This window comes from Coffea eugenioides, chromosome 8 (genome assembly GCF_003713205.1).
Source record: "Coffea eugenioides isolate CCC68of chromosome 8, Ceug_1.0, whole genome shotgun sequence".
In the NCBI taxonomy this organism is placed as follows: Eukaryota; Viridiplantae; Streptophyta; class Magnoliopsida; order Gentianales; family Rubiaceae; genus Coffea; species Coffea eugenioides.
In genome coordinates, this window is record NC_040042.1 from 13031901 (window position 1) to 13056487 (window position 24587).

General features: G+C 33.6%; 1 protein-coding gene across 1 annotated transcript; it reads right to left on the bottom strand.

Moving 5' to 3' along the window:
- Nucleotides 1-2527: 2527 nt before the first annotated feature.
- On the bottom strand, nucleotides 2528-4647 carry LOC113780285 (zinc finger MYM-type protein 1-like). The gene is made up of 3 exons (XM_027326099.1): nucleotides 3205-4647; nucleotides 3071-3115; nucleotides 2528-2998 (listed from the first exon to the last, which is right to left on the bottom strand). The coding sequence occupies exons 1-3, from the start codon at nucleotides 4645-4647 to the stop codon at nucleotides 2528-2530; spliced, it is 1959 nt and encodes a 652-aa protein (XP_027181900.1).
- Between the last annotated feature and the right edge of the window lie 19940 nt (nucleotides 4648-24587).

Genomic DNA, 24587 nt, shown 5'->3' on the forward strand with positions numbered 1-24587 from the left:
TCATTTATGCATGCTCGTGACCCTTTCAAGGGACTATTTTGGACTTCGCAATTAATCCGATTGGTATCAATTAAACCTTTGAATGAACATTTTGTCCCTTTCGATATTTTTTATAAATTTAGATTTGCATCCATTAGAAAACATCCAAACGTGATAAATTTAAGGATTAGATTAGGAAAATTTTTCACTAAACCTTGCAACTAGTTTAGACTAGCACTACACTACAAGAAATTTGGTCATTAGTGACAACATTTCTCAGTGACGAAAAAAAATCGTCACAGAATGGGATCCTTTAACCACAATACAGCAAGTTGTCACAATTGAGTCAAGGGAGCCAATACATCAGTGATGACCTTGCATTGTCGTCACAATTCGATTTCCGCCAGGAGTCATGGAGAGAGCGGGAACTGCAATAGTGACGACTTTCTAAAAGTTGTCAGTATTAATAGCACTTTCTTTGACAACTTTGCAATTGTTGTCACTGATAACATTGTATAGCCGTCAGTGACAACCTAGTCTTGTCACTGTTTGGTTTAAAATATTTATTGCTTTTTGCAACTATTACTCCTAATTTTTTGTAATCATTATGTGTTCTCTAATGATTTTTAACTGTTATATACTTATGAGCCTCCTTATTAGTTTAATTTTCTTGTATATGTAATAACTTCATTAGAATAAAAATAATTAAAAAATAAAAAATTCATTAGTGTAAATAAACTTGTGACTACTTAACTTGGAATGATTATTAGTTAATTTGATATGAATATAAATAAGAGTTTTCAAATTGAACTAGTTATCGAAGTGGATAAATCCTAAACTCCATAGTTAATTAACTAATACACTTTATGTAATACTTTAATTGTGCATTTTTTTCTTATTTGAAGATAATGGATTAATAGTGAAGTTTTGTATTGGATGTTAATTGAATGTGTGCTATTTAAAATGTGCTTTGTTAATTGAATATGCTTTATTTAAAATCTACTAAAAATTAATGGCAACCTAGGTTTGTTTTGCAATTAGTAGTACAATAACTTCAAACAAAATTAACCGGTAACATACATGGCTTATCGGTATAAAATAACTAAAGAGTTCATTTAAAATAACTGACTTTAAAAAACACTATATACAAACCAATAGACACAAATATATGGGAACTCCTAAAAATTAGGGGGTGAACCATCTTTTAGTTTATGTCGGTCATATAAGTCATATGTTATTTAAAGTAGAATTTTCCATAACTAAAGACCTATGGTACTACTAGACTAAATTAAAAGTAAGATATAGTACTTTAGTTTTGCAACTTTCAGGAAGTGATATAAAGTTTTAACACTTGTGTGAATTATTTGAAGTTATTCAATAAAAAAATATTTAAAGTCATTACCAAAAAAATTGAACTATTTGATGTTGAACAAAAGTACATTTACCACTTGTATTAATTTACCAAAAACTTGACTCGCATTATGAATTTTTTTGACAAAAATGTTAAAAGGTAGCAATTAATAATGTATTAGTAAAATTATACTTCAACTAAAAAACTTGATTGAAATTTTGGGGAGCTCAGTGAACCGATATTTCACTGAAACTAAATAAACAAAGTATGTGAAAAATATGTGGTGCGGGTCAAATTTGGAAAGCAAACATTTTGTAACCCAATAGAAAAGCTCTCCGCTTTACTCTCCATTGGTCTCCCACTCTCTCACTTTACTCCCTCGACAGAAACTATTAACAAAAAACAATTCTCCTCCTTCTCTCCATAGATCGATCATATCTTTGTGATGTTGAACAGAAGAAGTACTCCACCAATTCTTTGCAACAAAAGGTATCTCATGTCTCTCCTTCTTCTCCTCGATTTTTCCCCAAATTTTTTTGCCCTAATTATTTTTTTGCCAAAAATTTGTGCCCAATTTTTTTGGGTATTGTTTGAGTTATGGGCGAAATCATCTCCACTAGAATTATTTTAGTTGTGAATACTTCATTTTTTTATTGTGCAAGATAAAGGGTTTCAATGGGATTGGTAGAGGAAACGGGTTTGAGGTTGAGTTTGGGGACGAAGGTGAAGGTTTTAATTAGCTATAGTGGTTGGAGTGGAAAAGATTTAAGAGGTAATTATGATGTAGATATGGCTGTGAGTGGCTGCAAGTGAGAAAAATAGTGGGCTAAGTGGTGCTGGGTGGAGAGGGAATTGGGAAATGGCAAGGTTTAGTGAAATTTTTTCTGATGTAAAAAATTCCCCTCTTTTCTTTTTTTTTTTTGTGTTAAAATTTGGTAAATTGTCATGGGAATTTCAAGAGAAAATATCATGTCCATTCTCTACACCATCACCGACCTTATGTCCATTCTGTACTCCATCCAATAGAGATCAAGTCTTGGTACATGCAGGGACGGAGCCAGAAATTTATTTTTGGGGGGGCTGAAGTGTATTAAAAATTTTTTTTTGTGACGAAATAAATATATTTAATAAGTAAAATTTAGAATCAATAATTATAAAAATAATAAAAACATATAATTATACATACCCAAAAATTTGTTATTGATTAACACTTGAAGTATTGGTAGTTGTTGCACTCGAATAACGAAGAGGAGGCAATTGCATTCTGCGAGTCTTCATCCGTTGAAAACGCTGCAATATTTGCTCATTTTCAATTGTTGCAAAAATATCCTTCTCGATGTATACAACCAGACAGTCATTCATCCACTCGTCTCCCATTTTGTTGCGCAAATCAGTCTTGACAATATTCATTGCAGAAAATACTCTTTCAACAGAAGCAGTCGCAACTGGTAGAACTAATGCCAACTGGATCAGACGATAAACCAATGGAAAAACTGTATTTTTACCAGTTTTAACCATTTGTTGAGCAAGACTTCCCAAATCTCCAACTTCTGAAAATTGAGGATCGCGTTGCACATTATAAATATAATTTCGAAGTTGAGACTCAAGATATAAATAATCGTTACTTGAGAAGTCTTCAGGATATAAATCAGCAAGACGGAGTAGTTTCTGCTCATTGAATTGAGAGAAAGAACTTTTTGGATCAAGACATGCTATGCAACTAAGCAATTACGTGCTAACTTCCGAGAAACGATTATTCATCTCTTGTATAATTAAATCAACAACCTGACATCACAACAATAATAAAATTAATAACTAAGAAAATCTGCTAACAAGTAACAAATGTAATGAAATAATAATTTCAAAAATAATACCTCACAAAAAATTTTCACGCGATAATGATGAAAATTAGTGATGGTTTGACCTCTGCGACTGCGCCTGGCATTGCCACGGATTGCTATACTGTCTTCCATATCAATCACGGGAATCATATTCAACTCACAAAAATTGTTGACTTCATCTAAAATTATTTGCCATCCCTCTTCCCTAAAGTCTTGCAATTGAGATTTCATAGTATCAATCAAACTCATGGCTTGGACAATATTTTGATCCCTTTGTTGCAAAACAAGTGACAAGTCATTTGTGATTCCCAATAAATACTTCATCAGGTGCAATGCAAAAACAAACTCATAATCATTCATTCTATCAATCAAACCCCTGGCCATACCTCTATTGTCAGAAGTGGTGGCATCATCTTGTATATTTCCCAATATTCCAATCACCGAAGCCCACATAGAGGATAGACGAAGTAATGTTAGATAGTGTGATCCCCAACGAGTATCCCCTGGTCTTGCTAAACTAGTTTCTTGATTTTTGCCTTTTCCACTAATAATATCTCCACTGTCTAAAAGTGTAACAATCTTATCATGTTCTATTTGTCTTAATTGATCTCTCCTTTTACATGATGCTCCAGTTAAATTGACAATCATAGAGACATAGACAAAGAATTCACTGACAATGATATTTCCCTTAGCAACAGCAACAATAACTAACTGGAGTTGGTGAGCAAAACAGTGAATATACATCGCATAGGGATTTTCTTGTAATATAAGGGCCTTCAAACCATTGAACTCACCTCGCATATTTGAAGCTCCATCATATCCTTGACCTCTCAATTTGGATAATGATAATCCGTGTTGCGCGAATAAAGAATCAATTGCATCTTTCAAACAAAGAGATGTGGTGTCAGACACATGTACAATTGCAAGGAAACGTTCAATCACACGCCCTTCTTTGTTCACATATCTCAAAACAACTCCCATTTGCTCTTTCACTGAACTGTCTCGAGACTCATCAACTATTAGGGAAAAATAATTGTCTCCAATATCATTGATTATAACACTTGTGATCTCTGAGGCACAAGCATGTGCCAGATCTTTTTGAATCATTGGAGAAGTTAGTTGATTATTTGCAGGAGCATTTTGATTTACAACCTCAAAAATCTCAGTATTTCGCTGGCTATACCACTCAAACAATTCAAGAAAATTGCCTCTATTTGAAGAACTAGTTGACTCATCATTTCCACGAAAAGCCAATCCTTGCTTCAAAAGAAAGCGGGTCACATCCAGAGCAGCAGTTAAACGGGTGCGATATGCAATATCTATTTCGCGCCCACAAGATCGTAGCACATTTGACACACTATGCCTTTGATCTTGAAAACTTTCAAACTGTATTCTAGCATCATTATGGCAACTATTCACAGCTCCAATATGTTCATTAAATCTTTCCATTGCCTTTTTCCAATTATTGAATCCCATTTTTGTAAAGGCATCCTCTGCATATCGACCTCCCTTATTTTGTGTTTTGAAAAGAAAGCACCAAAAGCAAAACGCCGCATCTTTCGATATGCTATACTCTAACCATACAAACTTTTGATACCAACTATCTTGGAAACTTCTATGTTGTTTACCAAATGATGTTTTTGGATACATATGGCCAATCGGTTAGCAAGTTGAGCAGAATTTTTCCAGCTTTGATGCACTTTTCCTTAGTTAAATTCTCTTTTCTTGATGTTAGTTCAAGCTAAGACATTATGGTACCAAGGTAGAAAGAAAATAAAGAAAGTTTAACAGGTTTACCTCTTGATTTCTCATGGTTCCTATGCTGAAAATTTCTGTTTCTACCCAGTTCACTTAGCTAGGTTGAATGGTGATAATGGTGATTTTCTTGTTTCTTGGTTGAAGCTTCCAGTTGCAGACAAGGTAGAGTGGCTGGTTCTCCTACACCCTCACTCTCGTCTCTCTTTAGTAAGCAAGGAGAAAGAAATTTGTTGGTGGTTTTGGTTCTTTTCTTCCTCTCCCCCCCGGTTCTCGCATTTAAATTGCTCCAAATTTTTTTTCCTATTTTCTTGCCCTTAATGAAGCTGGCTTGAACACAAGAACATTATAATTCCTCCCTCACGCTCAACTCTCTCTCTCTCTTAAATTTGCAATACAAATAAGAAAATAAATGCTACTCTCCCTCCCTCTCTCTCGGGTATCAGGCAAGAGAAAGGCAAGAAAATTGGTCTAGCTTTGTATGTTAACTCTCTCACTCTCTCTCTCTCGGATATAAGCAAGAGGAAAAACAAACAAATGAGATTGTCTTGCAAACAAGCAAATAAGTTGGTCCAAATTTTGCATGTTGGTTGGACAAGTGTCAAGGCTTATGCCATGTGTCACTTTGCATGCACAAATAAAAACTATTTAAGCCTTGCGTTGCTATTCTTTCTTACTATTATCCCACTATTTTTCTTATTCCAACTAGTCTTAGGGAAAACAATTGAACATATAAATCAATCAACAATAACCACATAATTCAATTTGATAATGAAGTATATGTAACACATTCAATTTTTCCTATATAAAAGCATGCGATATATATAGATATACATATATGTATTTTTTGAGACCTTACACGCTCTCCCCATTAAAGAAATTTCATCCTCGAAATTCTCTCTTGTGCTTGTAAAAGTTCTGGATAAACAGATGATAGGATCCCGCTAAACCCAAAAAACTATGAATTTCAGTAGGACTTTCTGGCCGTCTCCAATTGATATTGGCCTCTATCTTAGCTAGATTCACAGTGATTCCTTCCTTAGAAATGGTATACCCTAGAAACGACACATTTTCCTATCAAAATTCACACTTACTAAGTTTAGCATACAATTGATGTTCCTTTAAAGTTTGTAATACTATCTTCAAATGCTACACATGTTACTTCCAAGCTCTTGAATATACCAAAATATCATCGATAAATATTACTATGAATTGATCCAAGTATGGCCTAAAAACTCGATACATTAGATTCATGAATGCCGCCGAGGCATTAGTTAGTCCAAAGGGCATCACTACAAATTCATAATATCCATATCGAGTATTAAAGGCCATTTTAGGCACATTTTCCTTCTTAATTCATAGTTGATGATTCCAAAGGGCATCACTACAAATTCATAATATCCATATCGAGTATTGAAGGCCATTTTAGGCACATTTTCCTTCTTAATTCATAGTTGATGATATCCCCGCCTGAGATCTATTCTTAGAAAATACCACAGCTCCTTATAATTGATCAAATAACTCCTTAAGGCCAGCTAGTGCCATATGATAATGTGTCTTAGAAATGAGATTTGTTTCAGGCATTAATTCAATCCTAAATTCTATCTCTCTCTCTCAAGAGACAATGATTCTAATTCCTTAGGAAAAACATCCGGATAATCCCTTACCACTGACACATCCTCGACTTTCACCTTGTCCTCCGTGGTGTTACTTAAATAGGCAAAATAACCTCGTGCCCATTTACTTAACAGTTTTCTAATTTAGATCCCCGAAATAAGGGCAGGGAAACCAATCTACCCTTCACATCCAATCTTAGGATTGCTTCCCTAGAATCCTTATCAACTTACAATAGGTCTATACATGAATGAATAATGACTAGTTATGCACACGAATAATAATACTTACTATATTATTAAATGCACATTTATTTCCTTATTATATCATAATGGTACCAAATACATCACAATAACACCAAATACATAACCATTCAAGTTGTTACAAACGAAACAAGTCAGCAATACATAGCAAGTTCAAATGCAAAGGAACCAAACAAGTTAAGCAATACAAATTCACGTGAAGCCACAACAAAATATACGAAGGTTCCTTCCCAACGATCTTGACTGGCGATACAAAAGTTTTAACCTAACATAAAGCTATTCAATCCATAACAGTGCCAGTCGATTCTATCTCTTCAGCTAGTTCAACTTCATTTCCAACCTTAGAAGCCTTTTCTCCCTGGTCCTTCCTGTCTAAATTCACCTCCACAACCTCTTCAATCAAGATGTCACATTCTGCTAAAATCCCTTCAATCCTATCCCTTACCTGTCTTAGTACCCTAGTGAGGTGGTCATTAGTCTCCCACAACTGATCACGTAAAGCATTAGTTTGCTCTTATTCCTCTATCATGTTAGTTTCCAACTCTCGAATCCTATCACTTTGCATCCTCATAACTCCTCTCACTTCTTGCATTCTTATATGAGCTCTCAATTAGATTCTTCCCTCCATTAAACTTTTAACTTGCTATGATTATATAATTCCTAGATTTCCTAGATCATTTCAATCTAGACTCTGATATCACCTGTGACGACTCAGATCCAAGGGCTGGCCCAAGTGGTTTTTGGACTAAAATCCACTTGCCCAAAATGGTTAACCCAAATTACAAAATAGCCCATGAACCCAAGTTCTTAAACAATTTCCTTTCCACTTCTTGTACCTGATGTGGGATAGTACATTCTTCCCACCTTTAGCACTTTGCATCCTTGCAAAACCCGTCAGAATCCAAACTGTCCACTTGGTCATGCTTGGACTCTAGAGGTGGCTCGTATGGGCTCTAGAGATGGCCCCCGCCTGACGTGGCACTTAGTCCCGTAGGCTCTAGAGGTGGCCCTCGTCGAACGTGGCACTTAGCCTTGCATAGCACTTAGTTCCTTGCACTTCCTTGTGTAGTCAGAATCCTAACCAGCTGGCCCAGGCTCACGCCGCACAGAGATCACTTGAGATTGGCTCTGATACCACCTATTACGACCCCAATCCAAGGGCTGGCCCAAGTAATTTTTGAACCAAAATCCACTGGCACAAAAAGGTTAACCCAAATTACAAAGTATCCATTGGACTAAAGTATTTAACCTTTCCTTTTCTCCTCTTTTCACCGATATGGGATACTACATTCTCCTCACCTTTAGAACTCCGCGTCCTCACAAAACCCGTCAGAATTTAGACTGTCCACTTGGTCATGATCGAGCTCTAGAGGTGGCTCGTACGGGCTCTAGAGGTGGCCCCCCGTCAAACGTAGCACTTAACCCCACACAACACTTAGTTCCTTGCACTTCTTTGTGTAGTTGGAACCCTAACCAACTGGCCCAAGCTCACCTACGCAGAGACCATGCGAGGTTGGCTCTGATACCACTTGTCACGACCCGAATCTAAGGACTAGCCCAAGTAATTTTTGGACCGAAATCTACTGGCCCAAAATGGTTAATCCAAATTACAAAGTAGCCATTGGACCCAAGTATTAAACCTTTCCTTATTTCTTCCTTTTACTGATGTGGGATACTACATTCTTCCTACCTTAAGAACTTTGCATCCTCGCAAAACCCGTCAGAATTCAGACTGTACACTTGGTCATTCTAAGACTCTAGAAGTGGTTCGTATGGGCTCTAGAGGCCCCCGTCGAATGTGGCACTTAATCCTGCACAGCACTTAGTTTCTTGCACTTTCTTGTGTAGTCGGAACCCTAACCAGTTGGCCCAGGCTCACCCCGCATAGAGATCACCCGAGGTTGGCTCTGATACCACCTATCACTACCTAGATTCAAGGGCTAGTAGCCCAAGTAATTTTTGGACCGAAATCCACTGGCGCAAAATGGTTAGTCCAAATTACAAAGTAGCCATTGGACCCAAGTATTAAATGTTTCCTTTTCTCTTCCTTTTACTGATGTAGGATACTACATCTCGTCCCCCGCTCCTCTTGCCCCGTTCCCCGTCTCGCCCAACTTCTCTTGCGGGGGCACGCACATGGCTAATAAAAATTTGTTATATAATTTCATTATAATTAAATTTTAGCAAATAATTAAGTGCTAAAATATCAACACATCACCAAGTTATTATCCATTGTAATTTCACAATTGAAACCCATGAAAACAATCAAACAAAAGTTATTTGAATATAATCTAACATGATGAAACAAATGCAATTAAAGTAGTCAAGTTTTTACTTTTGACACAAATACAATCACAAAGGCATTATTGTGCTTTTTTTTTTTTGAAAAAAAAAGTGTTAGTGTGTTAAGTGTAATTAGGAATTTAGTATAAATATATTAGTAAATTTAGTATAACTAATTAATAATTTCTATTAATAGACATGCATAATTATTAATATAATTGATAATATCAATTATATAACATATACTAATATACATTATATAATACTTATAACTAATAATATCATTATTATATGTTTGTAATTAATTATATTTATATATATAATTTTTTTAACTAGTGGCGGAGCGAGGGATAGGGCTGGGGTATACTCCCTGTTCAGCAGGTCGCCCCAATTGCCATCCCTAGGCTTTCTTCAACTTTAGTTGACCAAATATTGACAAAATATTTCTTTGGCCTTTGTCGATGAGTTTCCATCATCAGGTTGTTCACAAAAAAAAAATTAGCTCCTTTAACCCAATTATTGACAAAACATTAGTCAGGTAGTTATAAAATCTTTGGTTTGACTCTCAATTCTTCCATTTTCCCTTTTCCATTGTGAAGCTTTAGAATTTCAATTGAAACTTTTTTCGGGCTTTACTTTATTTTATTACGTCATTAATGTTGTACGTTTTGATGAGGCAACTCTTGTGAATTAGATTATACTAAATCTTTGATTTTTCAAATTTGAGCTCATAATAATTTAATTCATCCATCCATGTCAACATGGGACTTAAAATTCCTGCATCTTTAATATTTTTCCACAAATTATTTGATTTACATACAATATAATCCAACTGACAAGAGGTTCAGTGTCCTTACCATTCACATCCATTGGCAAGAACATTATGTTTCACAAACCAAAAAAATGGGAAAATCGACACAAGATGTTTCAGTTCCGTCTTGCATCCAGTTTGCCATCTGCTACAGAATTTCTCTTGGGCGTTCTGTGGCAGAGCAGATCCAGATGAATAAGGCTGCCTTCACATTTCATTCTGGTTGACTTTCAGATTTTACATTCACCGATAAACTCTTATTCTTTATATCCTGCAGGTTTCATGACATGGATTACCGGTCTAAAGGGCACAGAATAGACGAATTCACAGCAGTATTAAACTTTGATGATTACTTTTTAATAAGACATAGAAAATGCAGTCGAATGGGTTTTATTCTAACTGTAGCGTTTGTCTAATCATAATTGTCATCTTTATAATTAATGAGACAAACTCTGTAAGTTTCTTGAAATCTTTTGACATGAAGACAATTTCTCCTTGTAACTGATATAAACTATGTATATACCTTATGGATTATTTTGTCGTACACAAACAGTATGCTACATGTGTATGATTTAAGTTTCAAATTTGAATTCATATTATATGGCATGATCTAAACATATTAATATAAGAACAAAATTGTACATTGAAAGTGTATAAAAACTGACTCTTACCTTATAGCATAAATATAATCGAGATCTTGAAGAAAAAAGAAAGGAAACGTAGTGGCATATCCTTTCTCCACCAAATGGACGCATGAAGGCTTGCCTTTGTCTTTTATGTACAACTATCTCTCATTGCAATTGCAATCCCCATTTTTCTTTAGTACTTCTTTTTTACCAAATAAATCAACAATGCGGTTACTTAGAGGAGGAAACTCTCAAATCCACGGCGTTGAAGTTTTATAAATTTCCATATTTTGCATAGACATATAAATATTAATAATTTTGACGAAGATCAATATTGGGAAAGCATAGGCGTAGTCATTATCTTATGAAAATGAACAATTCCTTTGTTTCTTTCTTGAAATGAATGTGGATATGTTAAAAAAAAAAAGTGTGACAACATTTTTTAAATGGAGAGGAAGCAGTTGGCAAACACATATGTCTTACACGATATAACACTGTTTAAACAAATTGTGATTTATTTTCACTGATTGTACAACTTCCCAACATGGGTGTGATATTTAGTCATCAATAATGTGGGACCGTACATATTAATGGTGTCTATATTATGAAGTTGAACAAGCAATTTAGGATCAGGAGCCCTCAAGTTGCATTTTATCCTATTCAATTCAGTTGGTGTGATTCTTACAACTTTTAGTGTAACTTTTTATAACTTTGATGCAATTGTCATTTAGACACCAATTAGTGCATGAATTGACAAAATTCACGTTTACATTAAATGTTTGAAAAATTACATAACTGAAAAGAATTGGAAAAAATTCAAGTAGCCTCGGATCCGATGATGAATTGTGACCTGTTTAAACGGTGTTTCCACCGTTCACGACTATTATACTAACAACTTATCACCGCTTTCATTTTTAAACAGCATGACAATGAACTAACGACCCCTTCCCGTTTTTAAAAAGCGTGGCAATCTTACCTTCATGAATAAGTGAAGAATAGGTTTAGAATTCGGTACCTTATTTTCTATATCAAAGGTCTCACGCACATGGTGTTAAGAAAATAAAACAAAACAATAAAGGAGTACATAAACTTCACTAACAAATTTCATGAAAGATATGGAATTTGTTGATGATTTTTGAGACGTGTATAAATACTAAGGTGTTTATTGCTCCCATCACACTTAATAGTTTGTTTTTGGATTAAGACAATATACCTCTAGAATACAACAAAAATGAAGAACTTTTCATAACAAAACTACTAAGAAAGGATCAAAATGGATAAATTAGTTTGATTTACTGAAACCTTGTCATTTATATATGAAAGACAATTCAAAAGACATCAAAACTAAACAGTCACAATTTCCTCACATCAATGATCATCAAGAAGCTGCTTTAGTCTCCTTTAATGAGCAAAAATACCAAAATCATTTCCTCACTATAATGGTCATCAAGAGGCTAAATTAAGCATTTTTCTTTTGTCCAATATTTTGAATTTAACAACTTTTATTTCAATTTCAATTCACAAACTATTCCATCAATCCCCCACTTAGCTTGTGAATGAAATAAACAAACTAACACACATAAAACACCATGCATAAAGATAAGTATTGTTAGATTTAACTTTTCTTTTAGTGTTAGTATATCACTTTGAACAAATCAAATCATGGTTGTTTTTAAAAAATTAAACCAAGATTTGTAAATTAGCCAAGAAATACCACACACATGGCATTTAAACATTTGATCAATTCACAAAAATTTAGCACTATTACCGATCATGTGCTCCATCCTAGTTTATGATCATTTACAAAAGTAAATCATACATTTGCTAGAAGCGGCACCACTTCTATAATCATATAGGTGATCATAGAAAAGGCTAACATATAGGTGAAACCTATCAAAAGGCCTATATGATCATATAGGTGAAAACCTAAAGCTAACATCAGTTTTTTAAGAAAAGGCCACTCAACCCTATCAAAAACTTTGCTTACCACTCAACCCTATCAAAAACTTTGCTTATGTCCAATTAATGGACATGAATCCCTCCTTGTCTGCAGACTTAGATTTAAGAGAGTGATTAATTTTGTAAGCAATTAAGATATTATCTGTAATGAAACGGCCAAGAATAAAAGCAGATTGAAAGGGTGAGAGAATTATTGAAAGGACTTTGGTTAATCTATTAGCTATAACCTTAGAAGCCAATCTATAAACTATATTACACAAGTTAATTGGAAAAAATTGAGTTATATTGGATGGACATTGGTATTTTGGGATAAGCATAATGTAAGTGAAATTCAATCAATCATCAAAAGCCCATTGTTCAAGAACTCAAGAGCACATTTAACTACATCTTGACTAACAACATGCCAAAATTTCTGATAAAATATTGGGGACATACCATCAGGACTGGACTAGGAGATTTAAAAGGGTGCATTTGATTTAAAGCTTTTGTTACCTCAAAAGTTGAATAAGTTCACATCAGTGAATCATTCATTTGTTTAGATACTTTAGGTTGCACCCTTTCTAAACTGCATCAATTATCTCAGGGATGGCTTTGAACTGGAAAAAGTAGATCCAAAATGGTCTAAGATAATGTTCTCAAGATCATCATGGGAGTTGCACCACTGCACGGCATTGTTAAAAGGCCATGTATCTGATTTTGCTTCCTTCGTTTGGATGCATGTGCATGAAAAAAAGCTGTATTCCGATTCCCCTACCGATACCACTGAACTTTACTCCTTTGCTTCCACATGGTGTTTTTCCCAATCCAAAATATCCTCTGACTGATTTGTTAAAGTCCAAATTTGAACCTTAACAACATCAGTGAGGGTCCCTTGCTGTAGTTTAGCAACTTTTTCCTTAGATCATCAGCTGTAGTTAGATGGTGTAATAGAGGCGTTAGCCATGTGTACAAACTTTGATTGCTGATCAATAAAATTCTTTATTATTTGCCCAAAAAAAACAGAAAAACACTATAGCCGTTATTTGTCAAACGTGGATTTTTGACTTCTTTAGTCCACGCCTTCAAAATCGTTGTTAGACTTCCAATTCATCATGAAAACTAAATCATCTACCCATTTGCACCTTGAACATACAAAAAGTTAATATATTTACTTTGTTTGACGTCACAAATTTTACCAATCAATGTATAGTTGAAAACATATTTGATATTTTGCATTAATTAGATTGGTGTAAATCAATACTCAGTGCAACTTGTACACCAAATATTGTTTTCCACCAACTTATTAGAAAGATACATCAAATAATACAAAAGTTATATCAATTTGATTAGTGTAATATAGGTGTAACGAAAAAAAAAAAGTAATATAGGTGTAACACTCATTTTCGTAACGTTGGATCCGCTGCTCACAATTTTGTCGATCCCCTCTTAGCTCTCTGGGTATATTTGCTCTTTCTTCTTTGCGAAGATAAAAACGTGAAATCTCTCTCTCTTTTTCTTGCCAGTTGGCATTTCTTTTCTTTCCAATCTCCACAATGTATAACGTCAAGTTTCAGAAGAAACTTCTCAGAAAGAAGAGACCAAATCTCAAGCCTGATCGTAAAAATATAAAACAAAATTAAAAAAAAATGATAAAAGAAAGAGACCCAGTCTCCTCGACAGCCAAAACAAGATTTTCATTCGTGCACGTGTGATGGTGAGAAACTGATTATCAACCCAAGGAATGCATAATCTTGACGTCAGCTGTAGGTCGGTTCCAGTGATTAATACTGGTAAATTAATATGCGTAGGGTCCAAAAATACAGTGGTTCCAGATGTCAAAGAATCCACTTGGATTGTTATTTTTCGAAATCTTTTTAGAAAAATATACTGTATCAATTTAATATATATAAAATAACAAATAATTAAAAAATATGTTCATTAAAATAAAAAATATTTTTTTAAAAAAAATAACTTTCCAAATAAAGCATTACACGAGAAATCTAATTACATATGTAATATGTCTGCTTCCGTTTTTTCCTGTCGAAACTAAGATGCAATATCATTGGCTGGTCAATTTTAGTTGGGGCAGAGGACAAGTTGGCGATCATTTGAAATTGACATCTTCTGGAATCCATTAAATTTGTTCGCAGAATTATCATCACAATTAATAAAACATACATAATCATTCTCAAGGACCATGGTCATAATTAATATATAAACAAACGCAAAGAACTTTGGCAGCCAATCTTCAAAGATTAAGACAACAGGGAAGCAACATCAAACATAAACCGGTTTCATTTTCACGGAAAAGACAAAATTAAAATGTTCCAAACGAAATTTATTACATAAACTTAGAGCTGGCAAAAAAGCCCAAAACCCAACAACCCGCCCAATCCGCCCATTAATTTTAAGGGATGGGTTGGGTCAATTGGGTTATGGGTTTTATTGGGTTGGGTAAGAACAACCCAACTTATTCATTGGGCGGGTTGGGTTTTTTATTTGGGTACCCAATACCCAACTTGTTTAAAAGTAATTTGAAATAATAAATACAAGATTTAATACACATATGCCCAACTATTTACATTTGGACATGTGTTAATAATTCATTAATTAATTTGTATTCAAAATTCTCATATATATATATATATTTTTTTTTCAATCATGTTTTTAAATTTTTATTTAAAATAAAAAAGAAATTTAAAATAAAAACTCATGCTTATTTTACTTTTATAACAATAGTTAAACTTGCTCAACTTTTATAATCAACAAAGTAGTACAAGCCCGTGGCTAAAATGCCACAAAAGTAAGGTTGTTATCACATCAAGTCAAACCTGAATTATGTATTATTTGAGTTCTATTCGAGTAAAAATATTTGGATTTGAGTTTTAACTCAAACTCTTCGAGTTTTTAATAATTAATCTTGAACTCGAGTTATCATATTCAAGTTTGAGTTCGAACTCGACCAAATAGAATTTATATAAAAGTTTCCAATAACAAACTGAAAGGAAGAAAGAAAACGCAAACGCAAACGCAAGGTGTCTTAATTACAAAATTCACTATAGTTATACTATGGGTTGTTGAAGCTTCTCTTGTTTATGAAAAATGAAAACACATAGGCTCCATATGGATTAGGCATTTTTGAAAGTGTTTTTGAAATAAAAAAAACTACAAGAAGTCCTACAACAAAATAACATGTTGAAATTATAAATGAGAGGCAACTTCTAGGATTGACTTTTTGTGTGGCTGGATGGGCATAATGAAAGCACATACACATTTTATTTCCAATTTGGATATTAAAGAAAAATAAGACCTTGTTTGGATTGCTATTTTTAGGAGTTTTTGTAATATATATATATATATATACTGTAACAATTTGGTGTATGTGAGGTAAAAAGGTAATTGAAAAAGGTAAAAAGTTTGGATCCTAGTATGAATACAAAAATGTTTCGTTTTCTTTTAAAATATGGCCATGAATTAAAATCTTCTTTGTTTCGTTGACGCTGCTTGGAATTCATGGTGGTGGCTAATTCAAATGCAAGTGCTAATCTACCAAGTGATTCTTTGCTTAACAGAATTCTGATATAACATGTTTGAAGAATGAAAAGAATTAGAGAAGTTAAGTTTTGAAAACTTTGTTGATTATAGAAGAAAGAGAGGGGAGGGGAACTAATTCCATCGAACTTCAATTAGTAGTATTAAAAAAGTACAAAGTAAACAATTTTTTTAGCTAATCTATTTAAATGTATAATTTATTATCTAAAATTCACAATACAAGCAATATAAAATATTATTCTATTTATGATGTGTTTCCAAGGAACTTAAGAAGTGAGTGTGTGTTTGTGTGTGTGAAAATACATTTATATATGTGAAAATGTGTTTATATATGTGAAAAAAATCTTTTTTGTGTGTTAAAATGTATGTGAAAAAGTGTATGTATTAAAATGTATGAATTAATTTGTTGGGTCATAGTTGGGTCATGGGTTTGAGATAACCCAATATGACCCAATCCAAAATCAACCCAATCTAAAGTTGGGCGGGTTGGGTATAACCCAATTAAGTGAAGACCCAATATTAATCCGCCCAAAACCCGCCCAACCCGCCCAATTGCCAGGTATACATAAACTGCTGGAAGGGTGGACTTGGTGCACGTCAAACTGCTGGAAGCGACCACAAAACATCAATCCCCACTAGGCTTGGAAACATGGACAACCCTTATTGAAGCTTTAAAATTTAGTAGCAACCAATTTAATTATCTTGCCATTCACTATGGCTGCAAAAAATGACCTGAAAAGTGAAATTCTAAAATCATAAACATTAAACAAAACATTTGCCATCTTCAAAATTTACTAGTACAAATTAAGCTCTACTGAATAAACTACTAGAGTAGTTGCAACAGTATGGGTACTTACAGTAAGTAATCTCGTGTACTAGGGAAACAATTTAGTATCTTATAGATCAATGCAGAAGTTGAAAGTTGAACAAATCATATTTCTTTCACTTTGAATTTTTGCATTTATTCAATCCCTTTTCAATTTCATAGACTCTAATCATTTCATGATGACGTGTGTTTATTATTTTTTTTCTTGTAGTAAAACTTTCAAAGTATGTTCTAAATTCTGCTTTGGGACTGTTTACTTGAGTTGTTAACTGCATCCAAACACAAGATTAATTACTCAATTTAAAGCTTCAGAACCAATTAGAATTGATGTTTCATATATTTCTTGTGCACTTTTAGAAGCTTTTAGAAACGAATATCTTCATTTGAAGTTTCAATCCGGTACTACTCTTATGTCTTTCTAATTCTAGTTTTTTTTTTCTATTAAAAGTTTTCGAAATTTAATTAAAAAGAAAAAGAAAAAGGATATAAAAAATGATATGTGGTAATCAAAATCTAAAAATAGATGGAATAATCAAAACAGAATATGCCCATAATGTTTAACATTCCCTGTTGGCATAGGATGTTCATAAATTTACTCGTTCTGTAGTCTATGGTACCATAATCGTGGTTCAAAAAATTTTTCAACGTCCCGTGACTTCTGAGCAAATACTCTACTAACAAAAAGATAAATAAAAGGAGATGTCTCACATAGATGGCCTCCGTGCCTAAATTCCATTCATAATTTGCCGATTTTATAGTCTTCCAATTCAGGTTACCGCCATTCCTTCAAGATATCAATCAAGTACAAGAACAAATCCACTGTTTAGAATCATATGAACCCGGAAACAAAGATTGTTCACTAGCTAATTAGTATACCTATTTCGCAAGCATAGAGAGGACAAACGACTAACCGTGGTTCTGCACCGTCCTCCATCCCATGCATCATAATACTTTGACCCTCCACTTTCACAATAATGAGAGAGTATCTGAAAAGAGCAGAATCCTCAACCGTTAATCCTGTTCGCTTGCCATTCACACAGATCCCGTAAATTACAGGAGGAGATTGTATATGCGCTGCAAGTCTTAGAAGCTTCTGTCGGTCAACCGCCAGTACTTTGATTCCCTCGTATGGAGAGTTGTAACCTTCGGAAGCCTCATCTAACCTTCTTGCCACATCCGCGCCAGCCACGGTTGCCCGTAGAGAGGCTTTTTCGCCTGTTATACAAGCAAGTAATGCTTTCCCGTGCCTCATTTTTCAAATTTCTAAGGTGGGAAATAGCGTGACAAGTTTTCTAGGGCTGATGAGAGTACTGAAGGCCTCAATGAATGATTATAACTACTGATGATCTGGACTTAATTTGGTTGAAGCTCAAAGAAAACATCCAAGTAGACTTAATTTGGTGGAAGGGCAAGGCAGCCAGGAGAGGTCTTATTTGGTTGAAGGACAAAGCTTCCAAGTAGACTTATATACATAAAATATTCCAACATTTGTACATGATCGAAAGCTCAAAGAAAACATCCAAGTCGCGTTTCGTATTTAGTAAGTTATTGACGGTAAAACAAAATTTAGATGGTATGTGATGGTAGTAGTGTGTGTGTGTGGGCGCACGCTTTAGTTAGACTTTTAATTTTGGAAATCCATTAGGAATTCACTTGGCCTAACTAGACTTGAGTTTAATTTGCACCGCCCGGCTTTGGAGTACAGAGAAAGGCAAACATACTTGTGTGTTCTGTGTGGGGGACGTATAAGAGCAGAAGCTATAACCACAACCAGCAACTGATTTTCATTAAAACCAAAATGAAATTTCTGTAATGAATTTGACACTAACATGCAGCTGGAATTTTAATGGAGAGAGGCCAAATACATTGCATCAATTAGCTCCACCATACTTGCATCATATGCATGCAAAATGTATGGAAGATGACAGGAAATATAGGCAAGGAGTGTAAACTTGAAATTGTGTTTGTACGTAATTTTGAAAGTCAGCCTACTGGAAGCTGCTGCTACTCCTTACCTTTTAGATTTTTCATTCATTTTTGCCCCTATTTAAACCACATAAATTCATTTTTGCGACTGGTTATTTATTTCATCGACCAAAAGTTGGGTTTGAAATTGTGCGATTTCCTCCAAATGTTTCTTTTTCCGGATCCCGTTGCGTAACCCATCTCTAGTGGCTTTCTTGAATTTTATTGCTGTGGTATATACCTTATGCCTTCCAGCATGCGCAGGTGAGTTGGCTCAATAACCTAACATTTGCAAGGGCCAAGTAATGAATAGTTCTCGGGAAGACATTTCTAAATTAAGCCAATGAAAGATTTATGTAATTTTTGTTGGTTATATGATTAGCCAAGTTCCTGTACGCACAAAAGTTGCTTTAATACCTTTTGCTGTTTAAGTAGTTCATTTGTAGCACGAATTCCCCTATAGTGCGAGCTATTTCCGAATCCAGTCGGGTCAAATTTTCAGCATCTTGGTTCCAAGTTGCTCGTTTAAAGATAGCATCTAAAAAAAAGAAAGAAAAGAAGACAGCATCTAGAAAGAGAAAATTGTACATGGAATTTGAATGTATATTTTCAAAAAATGGTTTTGTACAATTTTGTTTTGTACTCAATGTATTGCATGTAATTATGTAAATAACTACAATGGTGCACAAGGATCGACTTACTATCAATGAAACATGGAATAAATAATAAACTATCCAAATGTGATATATGATTTTGTACTTTATTTGTATAATGCCTTTGAGCTGATTCTTTGATTCATATGGTTTTGTTTGGATCGAGGAATTTGATGAAAGATTTAAAATTCATCTAAATTGCTCTAATTTTTTGAATTATTTAAAAGGCAATTGGATTTGTAATTCATTAATTACTTAACAACATTTTCAACACTAAAATAATTAGTATTTTTTTTAAGAAAAGATCATTTTATTTAATAAATCTGCACTAATGGCAAAAATATACCAAATCAAATATGACACAAAAACATAAAAATTTGAAATCAATAGTAGATGTATACAACAAATTTGAAAAAATCAATACAAATAAAGATAAGTTTCGACATATCTTACACCCACATGAATCAGTGTAACTCCATAGATATGTACATGTCATCTAACAGTCAAATCTAATCAAAAGATAGTTCAAATTCAAAGGGAAATTTAGATTTGACAATGATATATGGAGAAATTGCAGATCTGAGAAACTAAACCTACAAAATCTCAAATTGTACAAAAAATGGACAAAATCTAAAACAAAACTCTCACAAGAAAAAAAACCCAGGAGATAATTTAAGGAGATTTCAAATCTTTCGTCAAATCTATCAAATCCAAATCCAAATCCAAATCCATCCTGAGTGTATTTTTGAGTCTTCATAGCCACAAGTACGCTGGTTTTCTTTAATTCATTTACCGTTTCTTCCATGAAATGTTTCCCCAATTGCATGCCTAATGTCTTCCACGTACCGCAGAAGAGTAAGCTGCCTTAACAACTAGGGATGGCAATGGGGGCGGGGGCCCGCGGGGGGCTCTCGGGGCGGGGGCGGGGGGGAATTTTTTCCCCCCGCTTAGAAACGAGGCGGGGGGGGGGAGTATACCCCCGCCCCATCCCCCGCCCCGCCACCCGCGAAACAAAAAAAAAATATAATTATATATAATATGTAAGTTAATTAGTTATAAACTTATGATAATGATATTATTAGTTAGATGTATTATATAATGTATATTAGTTTATGTAATATAATTGATATTATCAATTATATGAATAATTATACATGTCTACTAATAGAATTTATTAATTAGTTATACTAAATTTACTAATACATTTATACTAAATTTCTAATTACACTTAATAGAATAACACTTTTTTCTCAAAAAAAAGCACAAATACAATAATGAATTAGTGATTGCATTTGTACTAAAAGTGAAAACTTGACTATTTTAGTTATATTTATTTCATCATATTGGATTGTATTCAAATAACTTCTGTTTGATTGTTTTTATGAGTTTCAATTGTAAAATTACAATGAATAATAATTTGGTGATGTGTTGATATTTTAGTACTTGATTATTTATTAAAATTTAATATATAATAAAATTATATTAACCCCGCGGGTGCCCCCGCGAGGAAGCGGGGCAAGGCGGGGCGGGGCGGGGCGGGGCGGGGGACGGGGGGAACTAATAGGCAACGGGGCGGGGGTGGGGGAGGGGTCCCCCGCCCCAACCCCGCCCCGTTGCCATCCCTATTAACAACCTATAGGATTTTGAATACTTAATACTACGAATATGTTATAAAACTAATAAAATAAGGTACTATAATATCAAGTGAAATATTGGAGAAAGAAGTAGAGAAAGAAGTGGAGCAATGGAGAGTGATATTCTTATGATTCCAACTAATACAAAAGTTCATTCCAAAGGGTGTCAATGTACCTCTATATATAGGTACTACAAGATTAAAGGAACATCAATCCTATTAAACACCCACTATTACAAGAATATGAAGAAACCTATGAAACGGTTCTTCCACTACATGAATAGATTTATGGATTGTAACTTCTATACATAATGTATCCATAAATCAAGAATTAATCCTCTTGGGAATACAAAGGGACATCCATACTTTTAATTGTTTCATAACACTCCCCCTTGGATGTCCATTACACAAAGAATATGCCTCGTTAAAACCTTACTAGGGAAAAACCCAACGGGACAAAAACCCTAGTGAAGGAAAAAGAGTACACTATTCTTGTGTATTAATTTCTCCCCCTGATGCAAACATCATTTGAGATCTTTTAATCGTCGCATTTCAATATTCTTCGCCAATTGTACTGAGATATGGTACTTCAGGACCAAATATCTCTCCATCTTCCTCTCGTGGTCTAAAAGAATCCTTATTAGGATTTAATGATCTGACGACCATTGGGGTACTTAATGTATGTGTCTTATCTATATAAAACCGCTTTAATACCTTCCGGGTATATGCAGTTTGGTGGACAAAAATTTCACTTTTCAAATGCTCAATTTGTAAATTAAGGTAGAATTTTGTTTTTCCAAAATTCTTGATCTCAAAATCCTTCTTCAAATATTCAACATTATTTTGAATCTCTTCAGGAGTTCCAATCAAATTTAGATCATCAATATACAGCAATTATCACAAAATTTGATCCATTTTTCTTGATAAAAACATATGGACATATTGGATCATTGGTATAACCTTCTTTAGTCAGACATTAATTGAGGCGGTTATACCACATACGTCCAGATTGTTTTAGGTCATACAAAGACCTTAGTAATTTAATAGAATAAATATTTTTAGAATTTGATTTGCATGCTTCAGGCATGTTGAATCCTTCGGGAATTCTCATATAAATATTATTTTCAAGATTCCCATATAAATATGCAGTAACGACGTCCATTAGACGCATATCTAATTTTTCATGTACTGCAAAACTCATAAGATATCTAAATGTGATGGCATCCACTACAGGTGAATACGTTTCATCATAATCAAATCCAGACCTTTGTGAAAATTCTTGGGCTACAAGTCTTGCTTTATACATCACAATTTCTTTTTTCTCATTTCTTTTTATTCTATTAGTTTTACACCTTCAAGTGTTTGGACTACAGGTCCAAAAACTTTTTCTTTTAACCAATAAATCCAATTCAGATTGGATTGTATCTTTCCACTTTGAACAATCATTTCTATACCGACATTCATCAACCGATTTAGATTCATGATCCTCATTAACTTCTATAATATCAAGTGCTATATTTTATTAGGCTCCAATTAAATTTTCTATGATTTTATTCTCTTCAGGAGTTGGCTCTTCAGGAGCAACCTCTTCAAGAGGTTGAATTTTGTCATGACATTTATTTAATCTCCGGAGTTATTTGAAATCAATTTATACCTTATTTAGATAGGCCGGCCTTAAATTTATTTGTAGCACTTGTACATGTCATTCAGGGACATCAATTTTAACCAGAGTATTCCTGCAGGAATAGTTGATTTAATGGCTCTTCTGGAGTCGATAAATATATCTGACAATTGATTTGCAGTTTTCAGCAAATGAATAATTTCTTGAACTTCCAGTTCACGTTATTTTGTATGAGGATCGAGGAAATCTAATTTTTTTTAAATGACTTCCTTTCGGTTGATCTTTTCCTCCCCCTATTATCGGGAATCGTAACTTATCAGAATAAATAAATCATTCAATAGATCACTCATCAATATTTTACGATATTTAATCGTAAAAACTGATTCATACCCGACATAAAAATTAAAATTTTTTTGGAGCCATATATAATATAAAGGGGGTATGTATAAACATTTGTTGGCTCTCAAATATTTTCACTTTCGTTAAATCATGTATTCATTGGGATCAGTAAACTTCTGGTTTACTGCAGGTGATAATTATAAATCAAATGAGAATGAAGACAACTATATCGATAATCATTTCTCTCTCGAATGGTTATTATGATATAATTAACCTTTATCTCAAAACATGATATCTATTGTTGTCTCATTTAATATCTCAATTTGATATCCATTTCAACGGATATTCAAATTCAATAAATTTTTCGAGACATGATAAAAAATAGTACTTTATTCATAATAAACTTTTCTCCTACAGGGAGAAATATAGTAGTGGCTCTTCTGGAGCTTTCAATCACTTATACACTACAACTGATTGTATTTGTCTCTCTCATTGGAATATAGTGTATATAGTAGCACTTATTAATGAGACACATATCATTGTCACCATAATTCTTATGGGACAAATATCATCACCATAATTTTTTTGATCCCAAATATTTAACATTCATTTCTTCTTCAGGAAGAAAAGCTAATTACTATCATAAATTAAATCAAGCATCATACACCTTCAGGGTGTTTAAAGAAATTGGCCATGTGAAGATCCGATTATAATTTTGATTTGTCAAATGTACTTCGGGACATTTATCTTTAGGACCTTTATTTTCTTGTCCTTATCATTATTATCCCACTTCAAGTGGTAATTTTTTCTCTTGTCATGGTAAAATATATATTTACCAAAATCATAGTCATGGAAACAACCATAACTAATAAATTGAAATTTAGTCGCATTCACTTCTGGGAATGGACTAGAATTAGCATGCAATAAGTACAAAATACTTCTCAAAATTTCTCTTAATATTGCTACTACAGGAGCATATTCGAGAAATCAATTGTAGAGAGTATCATTTTCAATATATCTTATGAGTAAAATTTTCTCGACACAATTTCAACTGAAAAGTAATTCTGAAAATTGCATAATTATGCTCTTGTAGCCACAGGTAAATTTATCATACCAAGTTTTGAAATAATGACCATCTTCTAGCGGTCAAATATTTTCGTTAAAGAACGACCATCTTCAGGTGGTCGAATCTTTTTCTTTAAGTATTTCAAAGGACAAGTAGATTCTCAAATATAATTGATTTTCTATAATAGCATCTCCAAAATTCATTGCATCAGAATATAATTATTTATAACAAATAATTATAAAGATAAATAAGTAAAATTAAAAGGAAAAATATTACCTCAAAGATATCAAACAATATATGTTTGTGTTTAGTGGTTGTTCAACAGTAGGTACTTGTATTTTGCGATAATTCAAATATTAGCCATAAGAAATTGAAATAAGTTTTTGAGTAAGAAATTTACCTCAGAATTTTCTTGAAGAAATATGGACAGAATTTCGACAAAATCTTGTACTTCACCGTTGTTCAAGGTAG

Excerpts from the sequence above, each read along its gene's own strand:
- LOC113780285 (XM_027326099.1), bottom strand. The coding sequence starts at position 4,647 with ATGGGATTCAATAATTGGAAAAAGGCAATGGAAAGATTTAATGAACAT. Across the intron at positions 3,116-3,204 it reads GCGTGAAAATTTTTTGTGAG|GTTGTTGATTTAATTATACA; the intron begins GTATTATTTTTG and ends TTGTGATGTCAG. Across the intron at positions 2,999-3,070 it reads TGAATAATCGTTTCTCGGAA|AAACTACTCCGTCTTGCTGA; the intron begins GTTAGCACGTAA and ends TTCAATGAGCAG.